This window comes from Echinococcus granulosus (genome assembly GCF_000524195.1).
Source record: "Echinococcus granulosus chromosome Unknown EG_S00009, whole genome shotgun sequence".
NCBI lineage: Eukaryota > Metazoa > Platyhelminthes > Cestoda > Cyclophyllidea > Taeniidae > Echinococcus > Echinococcus granulosus.
Window position 1 is genome coordinate 635,105 of NW_020170389.1, and position 20,658 is coordinate 655,762.

The following is a 20,658-nucleotide window of genomic DNA, read 5'->3' on the forward strand; positions in this document are numbered from 1 at the left end:
GTTTACAGCTTCTCTTGCTTTGAGCATGAGATAACTTAATGCATCAAAACTGTAAATGACAAAATGAGACCGTCTGAGTAGTAAGTCCTAAAATTATAGAATAGAATAGAACAAAGTAGTCAATGACGAATTCAAATATTCAATTATATTATTTTTCCCATTACCAGCCCATTTCAGTCATACAGGTTTAGGAATTATTTTTTTCTTTTACTGAGAGAAAAGCCAAGTTTAGCTCCCCTTACTTCAAACATCTGATATATCCTTCCATCTGTAAAATCGCAAAACTGCTCCAACCATTTATTCCAAATCTGTTATTTATTTGACATGTGAAATATTCGGTATTGGTTAAATCCTATAGACTTCAAATTGGAAGAGATATGCACAACCCTAACGTTGCGGAAATCATGAATTCCAATCCTCTGCCTTTTCCATATTCCCACCAACACACAGAACTTCCTTTTCAGCTAGCTAAGTTATTTTCAAGGGTATTTACTTTTTTCCATCTAATGAGTGGTGTGAGGCGGCACTTTTCTCGCCTACGATGTAAAATAAGTTGTGAGCGAGGCTGGAATGTTTCTTTGCAAGACCAAAAAAATCCGAAGCTTTATCCTTCACCTATCGATGGGCTTAACTGCATTACTTGACATTTGCAGTTAAGTAGGCGAGGAGTGACTGTTTACACTGCTTTTTTCTAAATACCATCAAGTTTACTAAATAGTCCCGCATTTAAATCATATGACCGGTGCTAGAATGTATACATGTACTTGCGGGCCTACTTTAAGACTTACTCTTGTATTATAGCTTTTCTACCTTGTCGCGAAGCACTATTACTGGATGCAAACACATAACAAAGAGGTTGAAAAGGATCACCTGCGCGTCTTCATGGAGATATACACAACTTTTCTTCATGAGAAATCGGTAAATTTATGCATCTGAGCTGTAAAGATACTCACTTTGAAGGGGTTGTGTTAAATAAAGGCCATATTTTTTCGCTTATCCCGCGATGTGTCCCATTTAGAACCCAAAATTCCATCACACATGAGCTTGAAAAGTGCATTTGGGCCAGGTGTAATTCATGTAGATGAGTCAATGCTAAGTGCGGAAGTAGATTATGCAAAGCACGACTGATTTGGTATGTGGTTACAAATTTAGCCACTATGCATCAAGGTGGACAGCCAATTTATTCGGCAGGTGGAAGATTCCATCTCGTCCGGAGAGACTACGACGGTTTTTGAGGGCTGTTGCACTGCCGTACTTCCACAAATTCAAGTCCAGGTGGACAAACTTAATAAGGATATTCGATATGGTAAGATTTTGTTTGGATTTCCCAATCCTAATCCAGTTTGAGCTTGATTGATAAATGTTCCTTTTTAAAATTCTTTCTGAATAAATAAACAGTCTAGTAAACTTGTACATTTAGGCTGTCATGTAGTTGCTTGGATAACATTATGCGTTATATTTGATTGGAATTTTATTTGCCACTGGACTACAATTTCTAATACGGTCCCCTTAGGTGTAGCATTTGGCCTTTGTAATTAACCGCCGCGTAAAGTTGCTTAAGAAAAGATAACGGTCTGTGTGAAAGTACGCAGCACTCTCAGTACATTGTCAGGGATTCAGCCGTACGCGCTCTCATCTTTGCTGCGTGCATGCACTCAGACTGACGAATGCCAACACCGAATAGTTGGCATTTTCACTACTTCCACATGGTGACCAAATCCAGCCAAGCGACTCACTACAATGTCACGAACTATTCTAAGTGTATAGTTATGGGGGAGATTTTATGCTGATCCTCGGACATTCCATGTTTCTAGCTATCGTGACAATAAATAGGCTTGGTCTGTGTCGGTTGAGAAATTAGGGAATTAAGGAGTCCATCATCAACAGTCCATGAGTTGGAATTTGTCATTCTTTATTCCCGGTCAAGAAAATGCAGTCAAACGTAGATGGATAATCGGCGTTCGGAGTGTAACATTAAGTGCTGTTGACTCATTAATTGTGATGAGCTTTATATCACATCAATTCTTTCTTCTATAACTCTATCGAGCTTAACTGATGACTAGAAATTCTCTCGACTTCTGATTGGTTCTGCAAAAAAAGTTTGTGTCAACAAGGCTGCCTCGGTGATTTGGATGTGGATGATGTTTAAATGCCAATTGCAAAGTGTGAAGTAAATTCCAAAACAGCCACAGTAACCGTCTGCCCATAGAATTACTTCGCTGAAGAGATAAGCGGTCCATTAAAATTAAATGAAGTTAGAGGGGAAGCGAATACCTGATAAATTTTGGCCGTAAAAAGTAAGAATAAAAAACGGAAATCCTTTTCTGCAGCAAATGAGTTTATATTTCTCCGAGAACTTCATAATGATGAGTTATGTAGAACTTAGATAAAGGAATCAGTTTTTATTATGTGCAGTGCCTAATGTGTTTTTCATTTTCAGGTCTTGACACATGGAAACCGTCAGAGAGTTTCGATCTCACTGTCGCACACTCGTATGAAGAAGAATTGAGCATATACGAGATGATAATGAGCCCACGAGTAAACGAGCTTCAGCGCATCACAACAAATCAGGCGCCATTACAAATCGGAAGCCACCTTTCAGCTACCTCGTCTCTCACCACTGCCACCTCTGCCGTTGTCGCCTGGGTGTCTTCCACAGCTATGGCCACTGGAACCCCCAGAGAGCAGATTGCGTCGGCGTTGTGTGCCTCTCTGGTCTCGGCCTATCGATATTTCGCTGCTTCTACCACCGCTACTGCCTCCTCCTCACCACTTCAATCCGACGCCTTTACCGAAGGCAGTGTCATCGGCTCAGCTCCCACTTGTCCCAACACCCCAATCCCACCTCAACATTCCTTCAGAAAGAGCCTCTTCGCCAAGTAAGCCCTCGTGGTCAAGACCTGTTTGATGTTTGTAAGCAAATGTCCGTGGTGGCGTAACCGGTTTAAGAATACCCCCGCCCCCTATGTATTTAAGCAAGATTTATGGTAATCTTAATATATATGGTAATATATATATATAATATATATATGGTAATATATATGGTAATCTTAATATATAAACACACAAATACACATCCTCTCTGGGTGTTTTCGGTCATATTTTTATCTCCCACACTTCCTTCTATTCGTAAAATTGTATTGCAAGAATCTTTTGGTGATAGGTGTTATGTTTCGGAGGATTTCTTTATATCCAGCAGGAAGGAGTAAGCAAAAATATTTTGAATTATGACATGCCAGCTATCCTGGTGAAAAAAAAGTGGGCATTAGATAAATTTTTGCTTTAAAATGAGGCAAAATCTCAATTTTCAAAAGAAATAAGTGCAAACACTTGCCATTTCTCTTTCCACACCATAATCGCTGTTGTCGCTACTGCTGGTGTGCAATGTCAAGACCCATAGAGGTGGGTTGGATATGTAGAAAAAACTGATGAAAGCATGTACATTTTTCATAGTCAATGCAATAGTGACATTCCCAAATTGGATCATTCACTTCACGCAAAGAATAAATCATGAGGTGGGTTTTTTTGCAAAAGATAATGATACTTATGCATGGGAGGATTATTTGCAACTGAAAGCAAAGATTACATTTCTACACCTTAGCACAAATCTGATTTTGTCCTTGTGATGGTAGTATCGGAGCCCAGGCAGGATTGATGAAACGATTCTTATGTTTCTACCCTTCTAATTTCATTGCTATCCGCACCTTAAGCTGGTTGTGCAGACCTGATCTCGCTCAAAATTTTATGCGTCGGTTACATATCAAACCTGTTATTAAGGTTCCCATTCAAGTCAATTCTCCACACAGAAGGCTTTAAGTGTGTTTGGCAACTAACATAATGAGAACCTGAGGTATTTATTATGCTATTCGAAATCCATTCGTAACTTTATATCAAGTACACTGAATATTTACTAATCTACACAATATTTGGTCTCAAATGTTCTGAAGTATCTGGAAGCCGAAAAGTGGCTTTACCATAGGTATGCAAAAGGCTAGGCAGGGCCGTGAGCATAAGTGACCTGACTAGCGATTTATACCACCGGCGTGATGGATGGATTGCGGAATGGAAGCAAAAAACCTTCTACACCATCAGTGAGGTCTTAAGTGATTACTCTTTAGATGGTAACAAGGGTCATAAGAATAGATCCCAAAAACGATTTTCTTGGTAGGTTATAGTTTTGAATGTCAATACTTTTGATAAGAGACAAGCGTGATATACTCTACACACCGACCTGAAATGAAACATCTCTAGTTTGCTCACAACTGGTAGACTATTAGTGCTTGCATATTTTGGCTTTTATTGGAATGTTTGACACTTTTAGAAATTCATTCGAATAATTTGTAGAGGGCCATTCATGTAGAAAGTAGTGGTGAAAGTCAAACAATATCCTTTCCATTTTTTTTAAAAATGTTTTAAGCTTCTTCCTAGACCCCATCCCATGGCTTAGATCCTGAGATTGCTGCATTTGGTAACCTGTTAACACCCTTTTAGTCCCTTTATTACGGTAACCCTTTGATCTAGCTATCCACGGAAAGTACCTTTCTTCACTGACAGTAGTTTATACAATATTTAGACGATCTATTTAGACGTATCTTCGCTGAAGTGCCGGAAGCGACTAAATACCTCATGGGGCGAACGATATCGAAGACCAAGTTACCAGATCAGCCTGAAGGCAACTTAAGATGCTCATATCCACTAGTAAACTTATTTTGATACATTGACGGTATAGGTCGCGTTAGCAGAGTTCAATATCATCATCCTGAAGGTCGATCAGGAGCGAGCTTTCAGGGCTTGAGTAGCATCATTTAAATACAGACATAAATCTGCTACAAATATAACAGCTCTACGATTCGGTTCAAGAACGAGACTAAAATAAACACAATTTTCCTATATAAACCCATGCCTAATAAACCTTAAAAGTTGGTTTAGCGATCGTAAAACAAGCCATCTTTATTGCTAAGAGGGTATACCTCTTCCACAGATCAATCGAAAATTTGGCAGCGGTATCGACTCAAGTTGCCGGAGGCACGGGTTTGGGCTCCACAAACCTCTCGAGTAGCATGTCAAGTGGCCTCGCAACGATCGGAGCCATCAACTGGGGCAAACTTCCCTCTTTCAATGCCAAGCTCAAGTCCAAATCTTCCAATGTGATCTTTGGAAGCTGGAAGACTAAGGTACGGCGCATTTGCGAATCTTGTAATTTAAAGACAGATCTGATGGTCTTGATTAATTGTACGCAATTTCACCATGAGCAATCAGTTCCATTTGACGTAACGTCACGAAGATTTTGGGTAGTAGCATTAAATGTTAGTTTTTAATGGGTGTGCTTTTGCCGTTAGAAGATCCCATTTATTAGTTTTTCTTACATCACAAACTTTGTTTCTAAAGTTTAAACTTTTTGCTTTAATCTACACGATGAAAAGTTTCAAAAAAATGTATACTCTGCTAGAAGTAAACCTAAATGAAGAGTGAAGCCTCTGAAATTACAACTCTTTTAGATTATTGAAGCCGCTTTCACACAGGTTAGTTTACAGCCTTTTGAGTTTGTGGCACTGGGTAAGGGTATGCCGCAGAAATTCTCAGCGGTCACACCATCGCACCCTTAATTCACAGTGACTTTATTATGAAATGACCCACCATTTTTTTGCTTTAGCACTCTCAAAAGGGACACTCACTCCAGGAGCACATTTTTGACCGACTTACAGAATGCGCTGTCTGCGGTGGTTTGATCTGGGGACTGGCACCTCAGGGACTCTCCTGTCAAGGTCATTCTCCCCATTCCTTAACCATCCGCATGATATAAGACATTAATAAAGTTATGATGTGTGGTTAGCTCTAATGTGCCAGTCCACCGAATTGTTCATGTGAGCGTAAATTTCTGTTAACAGATATTTCTTGTGTGTGTCATTCACTTCACATGTTCTCAAACGGATTGATAGTGCCCCGCCATTTCAAATTGCTTGACATAGAGAGCGTCATCTCGTTTATCACGAAGAGACATCTAAGAAGGTAGCAATTTTGAAGTTTCTTTTTACAGAGTCGCATAGTATGAAAGAAGAGTAGAAATTTACGGTGGAGTTTTTGAAAACCCAGTCAGGAAACCTTTATTTGATAAAAAATTCGAACATCTGGAACATTATTTAACACAAAAGCTTGGTCCTCTAGTGTTTTGGAATATACTTCGGTTATGGACACTTAACATAAGATTGAGGCTATTTTGAATGTTAATTAGTGACGTATCTAACGTTGGGAATGGTGGACAATTTGATAATAGTAATTTGAATCTGCCAACTACTTGGGACATTGAAGGTATTTCCATAACAAGGCCTGAAAAATTATTGCTAACACCGTCTTCTTTAAGACAGCTTTGTAGGATTGAGAGGGATTTTTACCGATAAGACTGTCAAAAGGCATTTAGACACCGAATCGAAATTTCAGAAATATGTTAGTTCAACGCAATTAGACGGGTAGGCTGACAAAGGAAAACAACTTCTCAGTATATGGCGTACATGTTTGGGCTAAGGAGCCGTTGCCACTGGGGTAAACAATTTAAAATGGCTACTCTCTTGTCTTCCACACGAAAAACCAACAAGGTGGGATGAATCTCCATGATAAATGGTCTTTTATTCACACGAAACACGAGATGATTTTAGTTATAACGTTGACAATTAATGACAGTCCCGTGTTTGATTACAGTAATTGGATTAATGATGAATGGCGGCAAAAATCAGGATCAAGGTGTTGTTTTCTACCACCACTGCAATAGAATCACGCCCAAACCCCTTGATCTGCGGAGAGAGGGTGGGAGATTCCATATTCGGGGTCATGGGCTCATTCGTTTGGAATGGCACTTTACACAGATTATTTATACAATCTCCGTTTAAGGCCAACCGTAATTAGGTGATAATTTGTTCCAGGAGTTGTCAGATGTATTTTGTTTTTATGACAAGACCTCGAACCATTCAGTCTAATCTGCAAGTCCTTATTAGAATAAAAAGTTGTTTTTTTTTATGTGACTCATGTTTTTACGTGGACTTGAATGAAGACTCAAGGATCTTGGTTATTCTAGAAATGTCAATAATGTTTCAGAATGTAAATTCTTCAATTCTTACATTTACATTTACTCTGATTTCAAATGCCTTAATCGAATTCCATCCTTCAACTTTCAAACAATTGCTCACACTGAGAATCGCTCGGTTAATTTTATCCCAGTCAACTTTTCATGCAAGTTTAATGCACAGAATAGGGATTAACCTTATCATCTTCCTTAATTGACAAGCATGAGCACCGTCCATCATAACGCATCTGAATATCTTAAATTAAGTAACTCTTGGTATTTTTGCAAAAGTGAAAGATAAACCTCCCCCCTCCGTTATGCATTAAGAGGAACGTAGTGTAGTAATTATTCAAGGATGGCCTAGCTACCATTGCAAAGTTTCCAATACAACGCCTGTGAATGTTTATGTTAGCCTCCAGGGGTGAAGCAGTGAGATCTTAATCAACGACTTAAAACCCGTTTTTTTCTTAACTGAGTCGTAAAAAATTGGATTGATGTGGCATTTATTGGTCGAAAGTAGGTCTGGTGAATACGATGGCTATTAGATATATGATGGGTGTAGTCTGATCATTATTGTTCATTTAGGAGGCGTGTATTTTTGAAAATTGTCAGAGTCCGTCTTTTTTATGCATAATTTACTTATGCATAATTTAGTCAACACTTTTTAGATTTACTGAAAAAGAGGTCTAAACGATCATATTCTACTCCATGGTGGAAAGTGATCTTCCGTACCATCGGGCTTCTCGTTCTTTTTTCAGTTTGTGACGTCAGCGTGCATCATCGATGCAGAGCCGGATTGCGAGAGTCCTGTGCAAAGGACAACAGGTTTTATAGTGCGAGTCGAGGCTCCATCTCCAATGTGGGAATGAGTGTCTCCCCTGGAATTTCACCCATTACTACCGCATCTTCCGTTTCCCGCTCGGGAGTACTTAACTCTGGGACCTACCTACCCGAATCTACTAACGCATCTGGTGAGCACCAATTTAAAAAAATGCGTTTCACATAGTTTACCCCCAAATCCAGCTTTACTTGCCTTCCTATCATGGGCGTGGCAATGAAAGCATTTTGGAAAGGAATATGTACGTTTGCACACAATAACTTGGCTGTGGTTCTTCTTCCTCATTAGGCTCTGACCTATATGTATTAAGTATGGGCATATTGAGGCGCACACCTTTTAACCGATCAGTTGGAAACCACCGTATTAACGGTAAGTGTAAAAGCTGTCCACATGCCCCACCATATCGTGACAAGGGATTAAACTGAGCTTAATGACGCATTTCTTTGGCATCCTGCTAACCTTTAATGTAGGATTATGAGGAGTGGACCAGTAAAAACATAAAGTGCTCTTTTTTGGTGCAATTTAAACACATTTCCTTTAAACTGCTTCATATGTGAGTTAAAATAGTTTCATAACAATAAAAAAATCATTTGCGACGTGGACTTTTGAAAGTGGGAAACTAGGCTTCAATATTTGGATTGCAATTTTGAACCACGAAGTTTAGATTCACAGGACTGAGGCGGTTAATGAACATAATTTTGTGTCGTTTGTCGCTTAAATGTTACATTCAGAGGCAGAATAGCCTGCATCAACCCAGCTTGCACCTTGGCACCACTCCAGCCATTCCCATATCAAATTGGAGAAGTCACACCAACATGGTGAGCCGGATGATGAGTTGTGTCACATTATTTTGCCTATTTGTACCTCCTCCTTCTCATTGGAACAGTTATCTTTTATGCAGTTTGCCCCAATCCAACTACCTTCATTTCGGTTATGTAAAATTAATACCACTTTGCCGGTTAACTAACTCGTACAGTTTTCATTTTCCGTTAGTGGTGTAGGTAGTCATGTGTAAGCGAGTTTGCAAACCTAGAATGGATTTTCAGTTAATGGCGTATAAAGGATTGACACTAGCTACCCGCAAAACTAAAAGAAATTTCTGAAAGCTTGGCTTTTTCGAGCATACTGTCAGGCTTCTACATCGGCTGATCTGAAAGCGAGCTAAAACCGTTACAGCGGGTAAATTAGGTCTATTTTGGGCTGAAATGGGTTTCTTGGGCTGAAATTTTTATCCATCTTCTATGGATTAAAGGATCCCGTGTCTACAATAGTTGGAACGTGAGAAAGCGCAAGGCTCACCACCGACCAAGCTTGAGCGCAATGCTCACGGCAGAGTCCGTTGTAGTGACCTCGCACCATAAGGGACAACCCACTTTCGGTAGGCTGATTGACCCTAAGCGTATCTTGCACTCCCCTTATCTCACTAATGGCCTCCCCATACATACAGACTGAATGATTGCTGCACATGATATCTCACCACTCATGCATTCACTAGTCCCAGCAATCGAATTTGCTTCCTAACTTATCAAGAATGTCCTTACCTCGACAATTGCTTAGATTTTTTGTGCGATTTTATCATAATATCCCTCGGCTTACCTTGTTTTTTTTTCAAGAGAAAAGTGTAGATTATATTGGTCGAATATTACCATAAAATTCGTGCGTCTTAGGTCATGGATAGGCGTCCCACACGATGAATTATTGGGACCAATTTCGTGGCTCGGTGACATCATTCTTTTTGAAGCTTCACAAATAATTTTGTTGGTTTACCCTGCAATGCTGCTCCTTAATTTTGCATATTTTAACCGAATTATAATCCTGATTTTATTTTGTGTTAAGTGGGGCTTCAAACAGACACCCAGTATTACCAACTAGCAGAACTGATTACGCAAAAAAGGGCGCACAAAAAACTTGACTCGCATACCCAATAGTTTTATCGGCCAGTATTCTTAGTTCAACATTGGATTTCATGGAGAAATAGTGAGTTACCATCAAATTTATCTGAGAAACTCGGATTGTTTAGCAAAAAATAGTACGACTGGTGGATCTTATTTCCCCCACGTTATTATTTTTTGTCCGTTAACATGCAGTTGTGCACACACTCAATTGCTAATCTGGCTTGAGCACCGTACTGCAATCTCTCCAACCTTAATTGATTTATCAACATTTGCTTCCCAGCACCACCGTTTTTTTTTCTAGTGAGGAAGTTTACCAGTCCTCTGGAGGACACGGGAGGTAGCAGTGGAAGTCGTGGAAACAATAGCGGCTCCTCTGGTTTGGCAGCCTCCACGGAGGACATATTTTACTGCCGCAATAGCAGCTTCAATGAGTTGATTGACGAAAGCGCCTCTTGTTCATCCCCTCAAAATCCCTCCTTCTCACTCCCTGATGCAGTCGTCTCTCCCATTGTTGACGGAGAGGCCAAGGTGAAGCGAAGCAACTCCGGATTTGGTCACACACACCGTAGTAGCTCACAAGCTGGTCTTACTTCCCCTGAGCCCATTTCGCGTAAGCTCATACTATCAATATAGCACTGCCTTAATAAACTACCGCTTTCATTCGTCAGCACTTTCCCATTCTATAATTTAGTTACATTTAATGTTAAACAAGTGTTGAAGCAGGTTTCGTGCTTTTTAAATGATTATAAGAGAAAGCCAGAGCTGTGGCATCCAACTACCAAATATGGGTCCTGTTTGATACTCTACGCTCACTAAATCAGGGCATCATCATCTTAATCACGTTTCAAGACACATCGCTCGTCAAAGGAGGAATTTCCTGGACTGTAGTCTAGTGGATTTTATCAAGGCATTCCTTAAGAACTTTCGGCCTTTAGGGCTCAAAATCGCTTAGTAAGCATGTGCTCACAGCATAACTATATTTGCTCTATTGTTCATATAAAGTTAATTTTAGAATAAGCTAAATACCTTTTGGGACTTCGGCAAAAATAAATCACATTTGATATTTTCTCAGCATTTCTAAATTTTTATCTAAATGGAATCATCCTTGAATAAAATTTAATTAAGTGACAAATTCAAGTGTCTCGGTGACTTTAAAAATGGGTCATATGGCATAATGTGTGCGTACTTACACCAACACTGTTTTCAAACGAGAAAGCCAGCGTAAAGGGCATTACTGCGTTGTGGGTCAAGTCGTATATATGGTCATCAGTAATTCCTTATTTTCTCTCTTTTCCCCCCATTCTCCCACTCTTTTGTTGCTTTTTCTTCCGTTTCTGCCTTGGTTAATTTTACTTTCCGGATACTACACTCCTTGATAACTGCTAAATCAAAACAAACATAACCCTGTTAAACTTAAATTCCATTTATTTTACGCCTAACATTCTCCCGGAGACAGGCCTTCTCGATCAACCAAAGACCTCATTTCACCTCATGCGTTCATCTAGCCAAGTCCTGCGGAAAAGCGGCTCATTACGGAGGAGGTTTTTTGCTAGCACGCTTAACCTTGGCGGTAAATGTCACTAATGGATGCATTGTATCGGTCTCTAACGCTCTCACAACCTCCGAACGTCGCACTGATTACATGTATTCATGTTGTAAATCAGTGAACGTATCAACTTCAAATATGTGCTTGAATGTAAAACAATCATTGATGGAGGTTGAATAGACAAAGTGATGGTCTCGTGCAAAATCGGCCCCAGTACATCTAGTGCAGGGTGGCTCTCTCCTATTTGTTCTCTTCAAACATGTGTTTTGCAGTGGGGAATGGGCATGGGAAGGCTTCAATCCTGGCATCTGGCACGAACACCTGGTGTTCTAGGGATGCTTATTCTCACATTCTGGCAAGATTTCTGCGCAGAAATAATTTGTCTTACAAATTCATGTTTCCTTAACTATTTGGAACACCCTATTGAGTGAAGTATGTTTATTTAACCTAGGTTCCGTGTTATTTTTACAAATCCTACACGAGAAAAAGCATTCATTTTATCTAAACAGTAATCCGCTTTATTAATGTGTGGGCTTTTCTGGCATTTGTAATGAACTTAATGATGTAAATGTAAGGTAACTTCTGGCAATTAAAAGTCAAGAAGGTTCTGCAAGCTCCCCCTCACCCCTGCGATTGTAATTTGAATTGAAAAAAAGATTTCTATCTTTATCATACTTTTACTTGGTGAAACATCCTACAAAATATCAAGTTGGTTGATTTGTTTATCGTAAATTTTGGACCATTTACGATGGAGCACTTGTTTATCAAGGAGAATCGTCTACACCTTTGCGTTTTATCCCATTTTTGAAATGATTCCCAAATAACCCGCCTTTTGTTCTTCGAATCACTAAGCAAATGATTAAAGAATTATTTTACTTCAATTTGAAGCGCAGAACTTTTAGTTATATTACCTTTTTGGCCAAAATTCAAATGAAATGATGTGCTTAGTGAATCAGATGACTTGCAAAATTGCATTTCAAATTAGTGGAATCTGACGCTTCGTCCATGCTCCTTAGCCGAAACGGGTTTTACTAGACAATGTATTGAATGTAAGTTTATTGCTTTTTTTAGAATACGGAATCTCGTAGATCCATCTTTAAAATCAAAATAAGGATACTTTTGGTAATACCAACCCCCAGTTCGTTATGCGCTTATTGGTAATGGTACATTTATTAACGGACTCGCGCTTTTTGAATCAATGGTAGTACCGTGGCCTGCGTGACCGTCTTCTGCCTTTTATACAGCGTGCTACCAGTTACTAGGATTTTTCTGTTAATGGAAATTATACCTACAGGTCATGCCTACTTTATGGAGTGATTTATCTGGGCATCGGTTTAAAATTGCACCTAGGTACGCCAACAAGGCGACTGAGGAACTTTAAGCACAAATAAATACCCAGGATAGATTTATTTCTAGTTTTAGCAAATGCGCTTTTTGTTTGGCTAACCTAACTTATAATCTTAACAAATTAGGGCTCTTGCAAAAGCTGTAAATTTGCTTCAAAATGCTGTATTATGCTATTTAATGTACTATGCTTTACCAAACAAATTTTTAATTTCGTCTCCCTCTCGTTGCACAGGCTACGTTCGAAATGTGAAACAGAAACTCGATAACCATTCCTATGGCGGAACGGGCGTGGCACTTTCAAAGCAGTAAGTTGCGTTTTCATTTCATGCTTTCCCTACCAAAGGATACTCTTGCATCATAGCAAAATTCAGCTGGAAAGAGCCACTTCGTGGATTTTGATTTGTATCAAAATACCATCTATTGCAGATACAGCGAAGAATTTATAAAAAACGGAGTTGGTGTTTCAGTGTGTTTATACATCAGTGCGTCTACCTAAATAAATCAATTCAGTTGGATGATTTGCAAACCTCAGTGAGTCGTAGAATTACCGAGTTTCCAATGCTTTCAACAACGCCCCATTTATCAGTAGTAAATTCGTTTTTAGGAGAATTTTGCTTACTCATTGCTTTACGTTTTGACTAACAAAACCGGTAGATTTCTTCTTTTTTACATGCAAACAGGGAGATTGTTATTAGTGTATTTTCGCTTTATTAATGGGAATTTGGCGTCTCAACTACCCCTGAAGGCGTTATGTAGAAGTAACTGCACCCATTTACAGAAAGTCCGGAAGACTGTCTTCAAAGAAGGAAAAAGCAGGGCTCTTCGCTACTATCGAAAATGAGGCATTATTCAGTTGCCAGAACGTAAACCTCATCTATGCTACTATATTATGTTGAAATCTTTCACGGTAAACTAGCTATTTCCCTTAAAAGTAGTCCACTTAATTTGATATTAGTATAGTGCTGTGAAAAAATTTTGTTCTGTTTCGTCTTCAGTCGTAGGAGGCAACAACGAATACTACCATTAGAGCAGTGCCATTAGCATTTTGGTATTTTCATTTTCGTTCGTGAAACCCACTTGGTGGGATATTAGTATTTTGAATGCTCGTTGGCAAATTTCTTCCAAATTGGTCAGAATATACACCAACACATATGTAGAAAGAAGGAAGGGCGATCGGTAGTTTCGCGTTGTTGGTTGTAAAAGTGAAGCGTGTCCAATGCATTGACCCCTCTGTGATAGCTTCTTGGCAAGTAAAAGCTCAGGCCTTTGTAGAGGAGACGAGACAGTAGAGAGGGTTGGCAAGTATTTCCTTTTAAAGTTTTCCCAGGTCTCTTATTCACGTCAAATCATTGACAGCGCAACTGGGCCAGAGGCCGACAGATGAGTGACGACCAAGTGTTCATATACATATCCTGTATGGAGTTTTCAGATATTGCGACCGTTATTTTGTCTTAATTATGATTATGTATCTTTCTTTTACTGTACAAGTAATTAGTTAAATGGTTTTATTTGATCATACTTGTGTATTTTTAATGTTATATCTTGAATCTTGCTTTCAGACCGTCCTACTCTTGGACATAATATTACTTCCACAAATGGTGTAAATTTTCCAAAGTAGTTTCATTATTTATGTCAGAACGATATGTAGTTATTCACCCACCAGCAAATTTGTTGAGTCTGCTTTCGACGGTTTTTAACAATAAACATTTTGTCCGATAATACGAAATGCCATTAACTATAAATTTTTTTAATGATCATTCATTTTAATTTTTCTACAGAGTTAATTACTGTTCATAGTGGATTACTGCTTATTTCCTTGCATCAATATTATACCATTATTCTTTGAAGCTATACTCGCTTGATCTAGCGGGATCAAGCCAATAAACTCACTTGATTAACTCAGCATTACTGTATGAGCGAATGCTGTATCGGCGGAATGCAGTGTATATTTACCCCATTGCATTAATATTTGAATGATCTGGAGGAGTGAAATGCCTTTCTATTTGATTTAAATTAGAAATAAAATCGACTCAATAAGTGTTGATATACATTTTAGCCGCAATTTTAAAAGTTGCCTTAAAAAATGCAATAATTTCACTGACAGCCATGGATTTATCCAAAACTATCATAAAATAAATACTTTTAGCATTTCGCATAAGCCAAACAGCGGTGTTAAAAATGATTGATTTTAAGGGGCTTAGATTGGAGTGGTCTTTATCGAGTTTTTAAGTAATATTTGCGTTTTCTGTTGGCACCTTCAATCTTCCCAAGGTGTACCTGTCAATGTGATCCATATGCTTTGAGCACTATAGCTAATTTTATTGACGAAATTATACATTCTGGTAATTCTCCCAAATTCCCAACTGTTTAATTGAATCCCATTTTTGTTGATACGTATCAATGAAGTATCACTGCTAGTTTTTTTAATAATGTGGATTTTGGAAACTAATTAAGAATTGTCCGAAACTTTCGTGTAATTTTCGGCTTACCTTGTTGAGCTTACAGGAACTTGTCAAGTGCAAGCACTTGTTTACATGGATTATAAACCATCTGGACGCATTAGTCTATCAATATGGCATCCTTGATTGTGTTCTCGACTTCTTTCCTCTACTTTTTTAACCTATATTTTATAAAACACCGAGCAATTTCGGACCAATCACAAAATTGCGAAAACACCTCGTATGTTGCGTGGTGTTTGGAGAAGTTCAGCAGTGGAAAGCACCGACCCGGAAACGGTCAAAGGTACCGTTCTAAGAAAGCTCCTCATTTCTCGATAATGAAGAAGTACGCGCCACTGTTTGTGAGTTAATTTGAGATCTACGTCTCTGAAACGTTCATTTAATTTCAACATGAGCAATTAAACAAATTTTCCTCACCTAAATCGACTGGTTTATTCGTGGAAGTTGAGCCGACGAGTCTTATAGGCCGTTAATTAACAGATATCAATTTGTTCACTTCTGTCAGGTATATTGTAAAATTGTGTCGGTTTCAAATTGTTTACAGACTTGTGATGGTGGTTACCTCCAAATAGTTAATCGCTCACATTTCTAAACCCTCAAGCGGCCTAGGCTTTCTGTGTGAATGTGGAGGTTTGGGGATGGAACTGCTCACCATGTTTTTCTAGCCGAAGGCCAAGCATTTGTGGCAGACAGCTGTCTCCTCAATAACACGATTCAATCCAGGGGCATGGAAGTGAAACTTCCACATCAACAAGAATGATCAATCAGTCTAAGGAAGGGTCTGTTCTTACAAGACAAAGCAGCATCTTACACATGTGGGAAGACCTCATATCAGAATTCAAAATGAATAAAGGGGGGTGCTGTTTTACAAATGACTGACAACCTGTCTTGACGTTGGTTATTCACGTCACATTCACAGCTAGGAAGTGAAAGTAAGGTAGAAACTAATAGTTAAGGCTGGATTGTTTACAGAGACAAAGCGTTTTCCAGGCATGACAGATTGTAATCATGATTATTCCAATGAATAAATTATTTGCAGGAGTTTTCGGAGGATCATTTAATTTTGTCATGGGAAAGGTACATGAAAATGTTTGGTTTTCTTACATACCTCTTATTTTTCCTTTTATTAAAGAGCGAAAATGGAGTTAAGCTGATTTGTCTATGGGTCGGAGTGAGTGTCATGTGGTGCTTCTTTTTTTACATGCGCATGTGATTTTCAGCTCCATTTCGGTCTGTTTATATTAGCAACCTGAAACCCGACACTGCCTACGAAAGGTCCTCTTCAAATTTTTTTCTCTTATTGAGATCGATCAAAGAGCCTCATGTAAAGAAATTCTACAACCCGTCGTACGTGAACTTGACGTTCCATATCAACCCGTGCTTGGAGTTAGTGAATACCACTGCATCAGATGTTGATTTGCGGCCATTGAGCTTGATATACACCGCACTAAGTTTTCATGCAATGTTGCATGCAGCGTATCTTCGGTAGTCAAATGTCTGCCCTACGATATTCTGGTGCCTAAAGTTCAGCCACCAACAATGATCGAACGTGCATAATTGACCCGATTATTTTGTATAAATGCACGTGAAAGGGGTGACTAAATTCCTAGAAAATCATTATCATATAGACTTGCCCCATAACCCAAGATTACTAAGTGGGCCAGTGTACTTCGTATTTTCTGTACCCTTTTCCCCATTTTAGCACCATTTCCCTGATGCAGTTGCCAATGATGGCCGACCGTGATCCTAAACGCCTAATCGGATCCCAAAACTCCTCTTCTTCACCATCGACATCTGCGGCTTCCAATGTTCCTGAACTCCTTCCAACGTGGACTGGAGATCCTGAAATGAACGCCTCAGAGACCTTTGAGGCTGCTACTGAACTCCGAATCCACTTTCCTGATTACGAGATTCCTACGAAGGTATGCTTATGAAACATGCAGTTGTTTTAGTATTCATGCAAACTTAGTTACACATTTTTTTAAATGAGGGACAATTTATGTGAATACTGTTTGGCGTTCGTAGATTTGCAGTTTCTCAGCACTGACATTTTACCCTAATTTTCATAAAGTCCGATAAATCTCAGTATTCACCTAAAATTATTGCTGAATAATGTATGCTAAATTTGTAATGTTATTTTTTTGGCTTACGAAGCTGATGCCCTTGAAAGCTTGCGCTAGGTCCTTCTCATTACTTACTCTCTGTTGGCATCGAATGCATTTAAAAAATAAGGCAAATGTTCATCATTAATCTAATCTTTACTTGACTAATACCTGTTTGAGAATTTCATCCTCTAGGTTGATTGACTACTAGCGTTACTTCGTAATCATTACAGCTTTTGTTTTTTAATCGAGTGCATTTATCTTTTTGAGCGCCTGAAGTGTCACTTATAAGCCTATTGATGTGCGTATATGATAAAATGATACCATTTCTCATTTAAAATAGGGCCCGCGCGTTCAGGACTACGTGCGAACCCTGGTGCTGCTAGAGTTTCATCAGAAGGTGCGTTACATGGTATGCTACTTGAAGCACTTCGATTACCTCCTGCTACGGCGTTGGCCCAAGGAACATCAGCACTTGGCTGATCTAATGGCTTTGGATAGAATCCCCCGTCTCATCCGGCTCTTTCGCAGCCTTGTTCATGCCATTGAGCGAACTGTCGAACCTCAGGGCTATGGCAGAATGGCTGAGGCTGTGTTGTCTTGGTTGTCCAAAGACGATGAGACTAATCTCAAGGTAATTGACCATAATTGCTCACAAAAAAAGTTATCTAAAATGGAAAGGTACTGCACGGTATATTGCTTGAGCTATCATCAGAATGGCTTTCTTTGCTCTTATTCTTCGAGCATCGTCAAGTCATTGTTCAGTGGATATGTACGTGTGCTGCTGATGTTGCAACTCTCCGGACTAAACAAGCGGTCCCGCACATAGATATCAAAGTGCAGCGGATAGTCAGCTGATGATACTGTCATTTAGATCGCATTCTGTGAGACTAAAAGAGACCATGTAACAAATTTAATTAGACAGGTATCATTCTGCTTCCATTTTGGTATAGTCTGCGACGTCTCCATTGAGCACCCTCTCGCATAGACTAAAAAGACTATTTTTAATTCCAAAAACAATTATATGAACGGCGGAATTTACCCATTAGTCCTTTGCTGGCACACTGTATTGACATTGTTTATTGTTGAAGTATTGCTTAGGATCGGACTATACTCTGCAACTACATTGGATATTCGAATTTTCCAGCTTGAGACCACATTTCTTTAATGGATTAGTTATCGGGATACTTGCCAGTTAAACACTTCGTCTTCGATTATTTGCAAATAATACTTGAAAATAGGCTGATGACTTAACAAAATCGAAGATAGTCGGAGGCATCATGTGCGTAGCCTTCCCAAATTAGTGCCCAAAGAAAAGTAGATATTTAATACTCAAATATTTCATAACCACCGAACGCGTTATTGTAGGCATGGATTCGGGATTGTCAAGCACTTTCTTGCACGAATATGCTGGACAGTGTAAAAGCAATGGTTCGGGAGTACGCCCGAAAGCATCCAGACATTCAGATGGTTTTGGAAACTCGATTCAATAAATTCGTGCTCATTGAAAGTCTGAGTCAGGTTCGGATCCTCTATTTCAATCTGCCCCTCATATCCATCAATATTATGAAGGATTTGGAGAAGAAGACCTCGAGTTACAAAGGTAGGCTCAGAGCCCCTGCTTTTAAACTCGTAAATAACGGATAAGTTTATGGATTTCTAGCTTATATTGACGATATGGATTCCGGTACTTGGTCAATGTGATGCTCATACCATTGTAAAAACAGTTATAAATTATGTATAGTCAAAAAAAATACGCGATTATCTATGATAAACACAAATGGACTAGTTTGGGTTTATTTTGGCATCCTTTTCAACACCATTTGTTTCTCTGCTATGTGTCTTCCACAAAACTATTCTCCTCAGCAAAAAAATAACTAGTGATTTCTAGGGGAAAACAATAGCCTAACAGTCACTAATTAAAAAAATTACCTTTTGAATGAAGAAATGGGTGTTTTCAGCAATAAGATCATACAAATACTAGTGATGATAGTTGCTTATTACCAATGTTATGCTGAGTTCTTTCCTCATTGTTAAGATGACTGTTAGTCAAATTAGCTGTATTTCATAAAGGTTTTTCTTTACTTTCCTATTCGTCAGGGCCTCCTTGCGAATGAAAAATTTTTGACTTGCGCGTCAAATTCAAGCAGCGTATTATGCTTAGGAGGATAAATATTAGTTTGAGGAAATACTAGTCACCCAGGGGCGGTGGAACACTGACTACTCAAATAGAATACTTAATTTTTATTTTTTTTAGGACATTCCTGAAAGTCCACCTTCTACTAATAACACATAAAAATGTACAGGCATTGAATCAAAAATAATAAACTTAGCGAACCTATTGTTTGGCAAAAATCTTGCACACTTTTTGAGTTTCTTTCGTGTGCCTCTGATGTACATATGCAATCGAACACTCGCAGACACGTTGACGTATCAGCGTATGCATTTCGGCCAACCGTGCCTCCAGTTGTATGTCCACATGAGTGCGCTGCCAGTTAATGGCAAAGTTTCTAATTTGTTGAGCGATTTTTTTTTGCATTTACGCGTACATCACTACTAGGGTAGAAGGTTCAGGATCTAAAATGCCATCATCTCAGTGTAAATTATAGTACACTTAAATGGGAAACTTTAGTACACCCTCATCTAAGGCCCAATTCTAGCCGACTCAGAAGGTACTACTTACGGTTTGCAGCATTTTGCTGCTCTACAAATCGCTAAACTGTAAAACTGATGTATGTTCTCTATGGATTTTTAAAAAGGTAACTTCCACGACAGCCTTATTTTGGTGATTTTATAAGTTTGATAGGTAAGTTCGGTTTTGTTTTACACCTGCATCCATGGACTGTAAAAGTAGGTGGTGGAGATGTAATGCTCTCCCCTGTCATTCTGTTGCCAAAATTTTGAATTATTCCTAATGTTACAAATTTTTTGCCACAGTACTTAAAGCTACAACTTGCCCGACTGCATCCTAAAGTACCGTAAATCTGAGCAGCAAGATGCAGATGACAATCAAAGAAGCTGAAAGATAAGTCTAGATTCTGGTTCCTTTAGCCGAAGCGAAGATCTGGAAAGAGATACACTCCAAATTGGCGAGCATTCCGCACTCAATCGACAAGATATGCATGCCCTTAGTAAAGCTGATTAACGATGGTCACTTCTTCTCTACAGTGGATAAGGGAGAGCAATTGTCACGTCATCAAGCCCAAGGTGGAAATTTGCCTTTTGCGGTAAGTTATTAGCGATACCAACTCTCATTTTCTGGTATTTTGTGCCGAAAGAAGGCGGGTGTTTAACTACGCGCATAGCAATGCCACGTAGTGTTCATTATTGTAAACCTATGTGTGTGTGTGTTGCATTTACACACAAACGTCTGCGAAAGGTCAGGCTGTCTTTTTTCATCTACAAACATCTGTT

General features: G+C 39.0%; 1 protein-coding gene across 1 annotated transcript in view; it reads left to right on the top strand. All coding sequences in view use genetic code 11, as the record gives it.

The window, feature by feature from the left end:
• The window catches only part of EGR_02095 (Rho guanine nucleotide exchange factor), a gene marked incomplete at both ends in the record, with an annotated part of 51,241 nt that overhangs the window by 22,766 nt on the left and 7,817 nt on the right, over positions 1-20,658 (top strand). Inside the window, 13 exons of the mRNA XM_024491344.1 lie at positions 802-918; positions 1,153-1,306; positions 2,441-2,879; positions 4,982-5,174; positions 5,654-5,765; positions 7,816-8,028; positions 9,148-9,273; positions 10,092-10,400; positions 12,916-12,988; positions 16,845-17,064; positions 17,588-17,878; positions 18,613-18,847; positions 20,296-20,471. Coding sequence (XP_024354197.1) covers positions 802-918; positions 1,153-1,306; positions 2,441-2,879; positions 4,982-5,174; positions 5,654-5,765; positions 7,816-8,028; positions 9,148-9,273; positions 10,092-10,400; positions 12,916-12,988; positions 16,845-17,064; positions 17,588-17,878; positions 18,613-18,847; positions 20,296-20,471 — 2,658 coding nt within the window. The remainder of the gene's footprint in view (positions 1-801; positions 919-1,152; positions 1,307-2,440; positions 2,880-4,981; positions 5,175-5,653; positions 5,766-7,815; positions 8,029-9,147; positions 9,274-10,091; positions 10,401-12,915; positions 12,989-16,844; positions 17,065-17,587; positions 17,879-18,612; positions 18,848-20,295; positions 20,472-20,658) is intronic.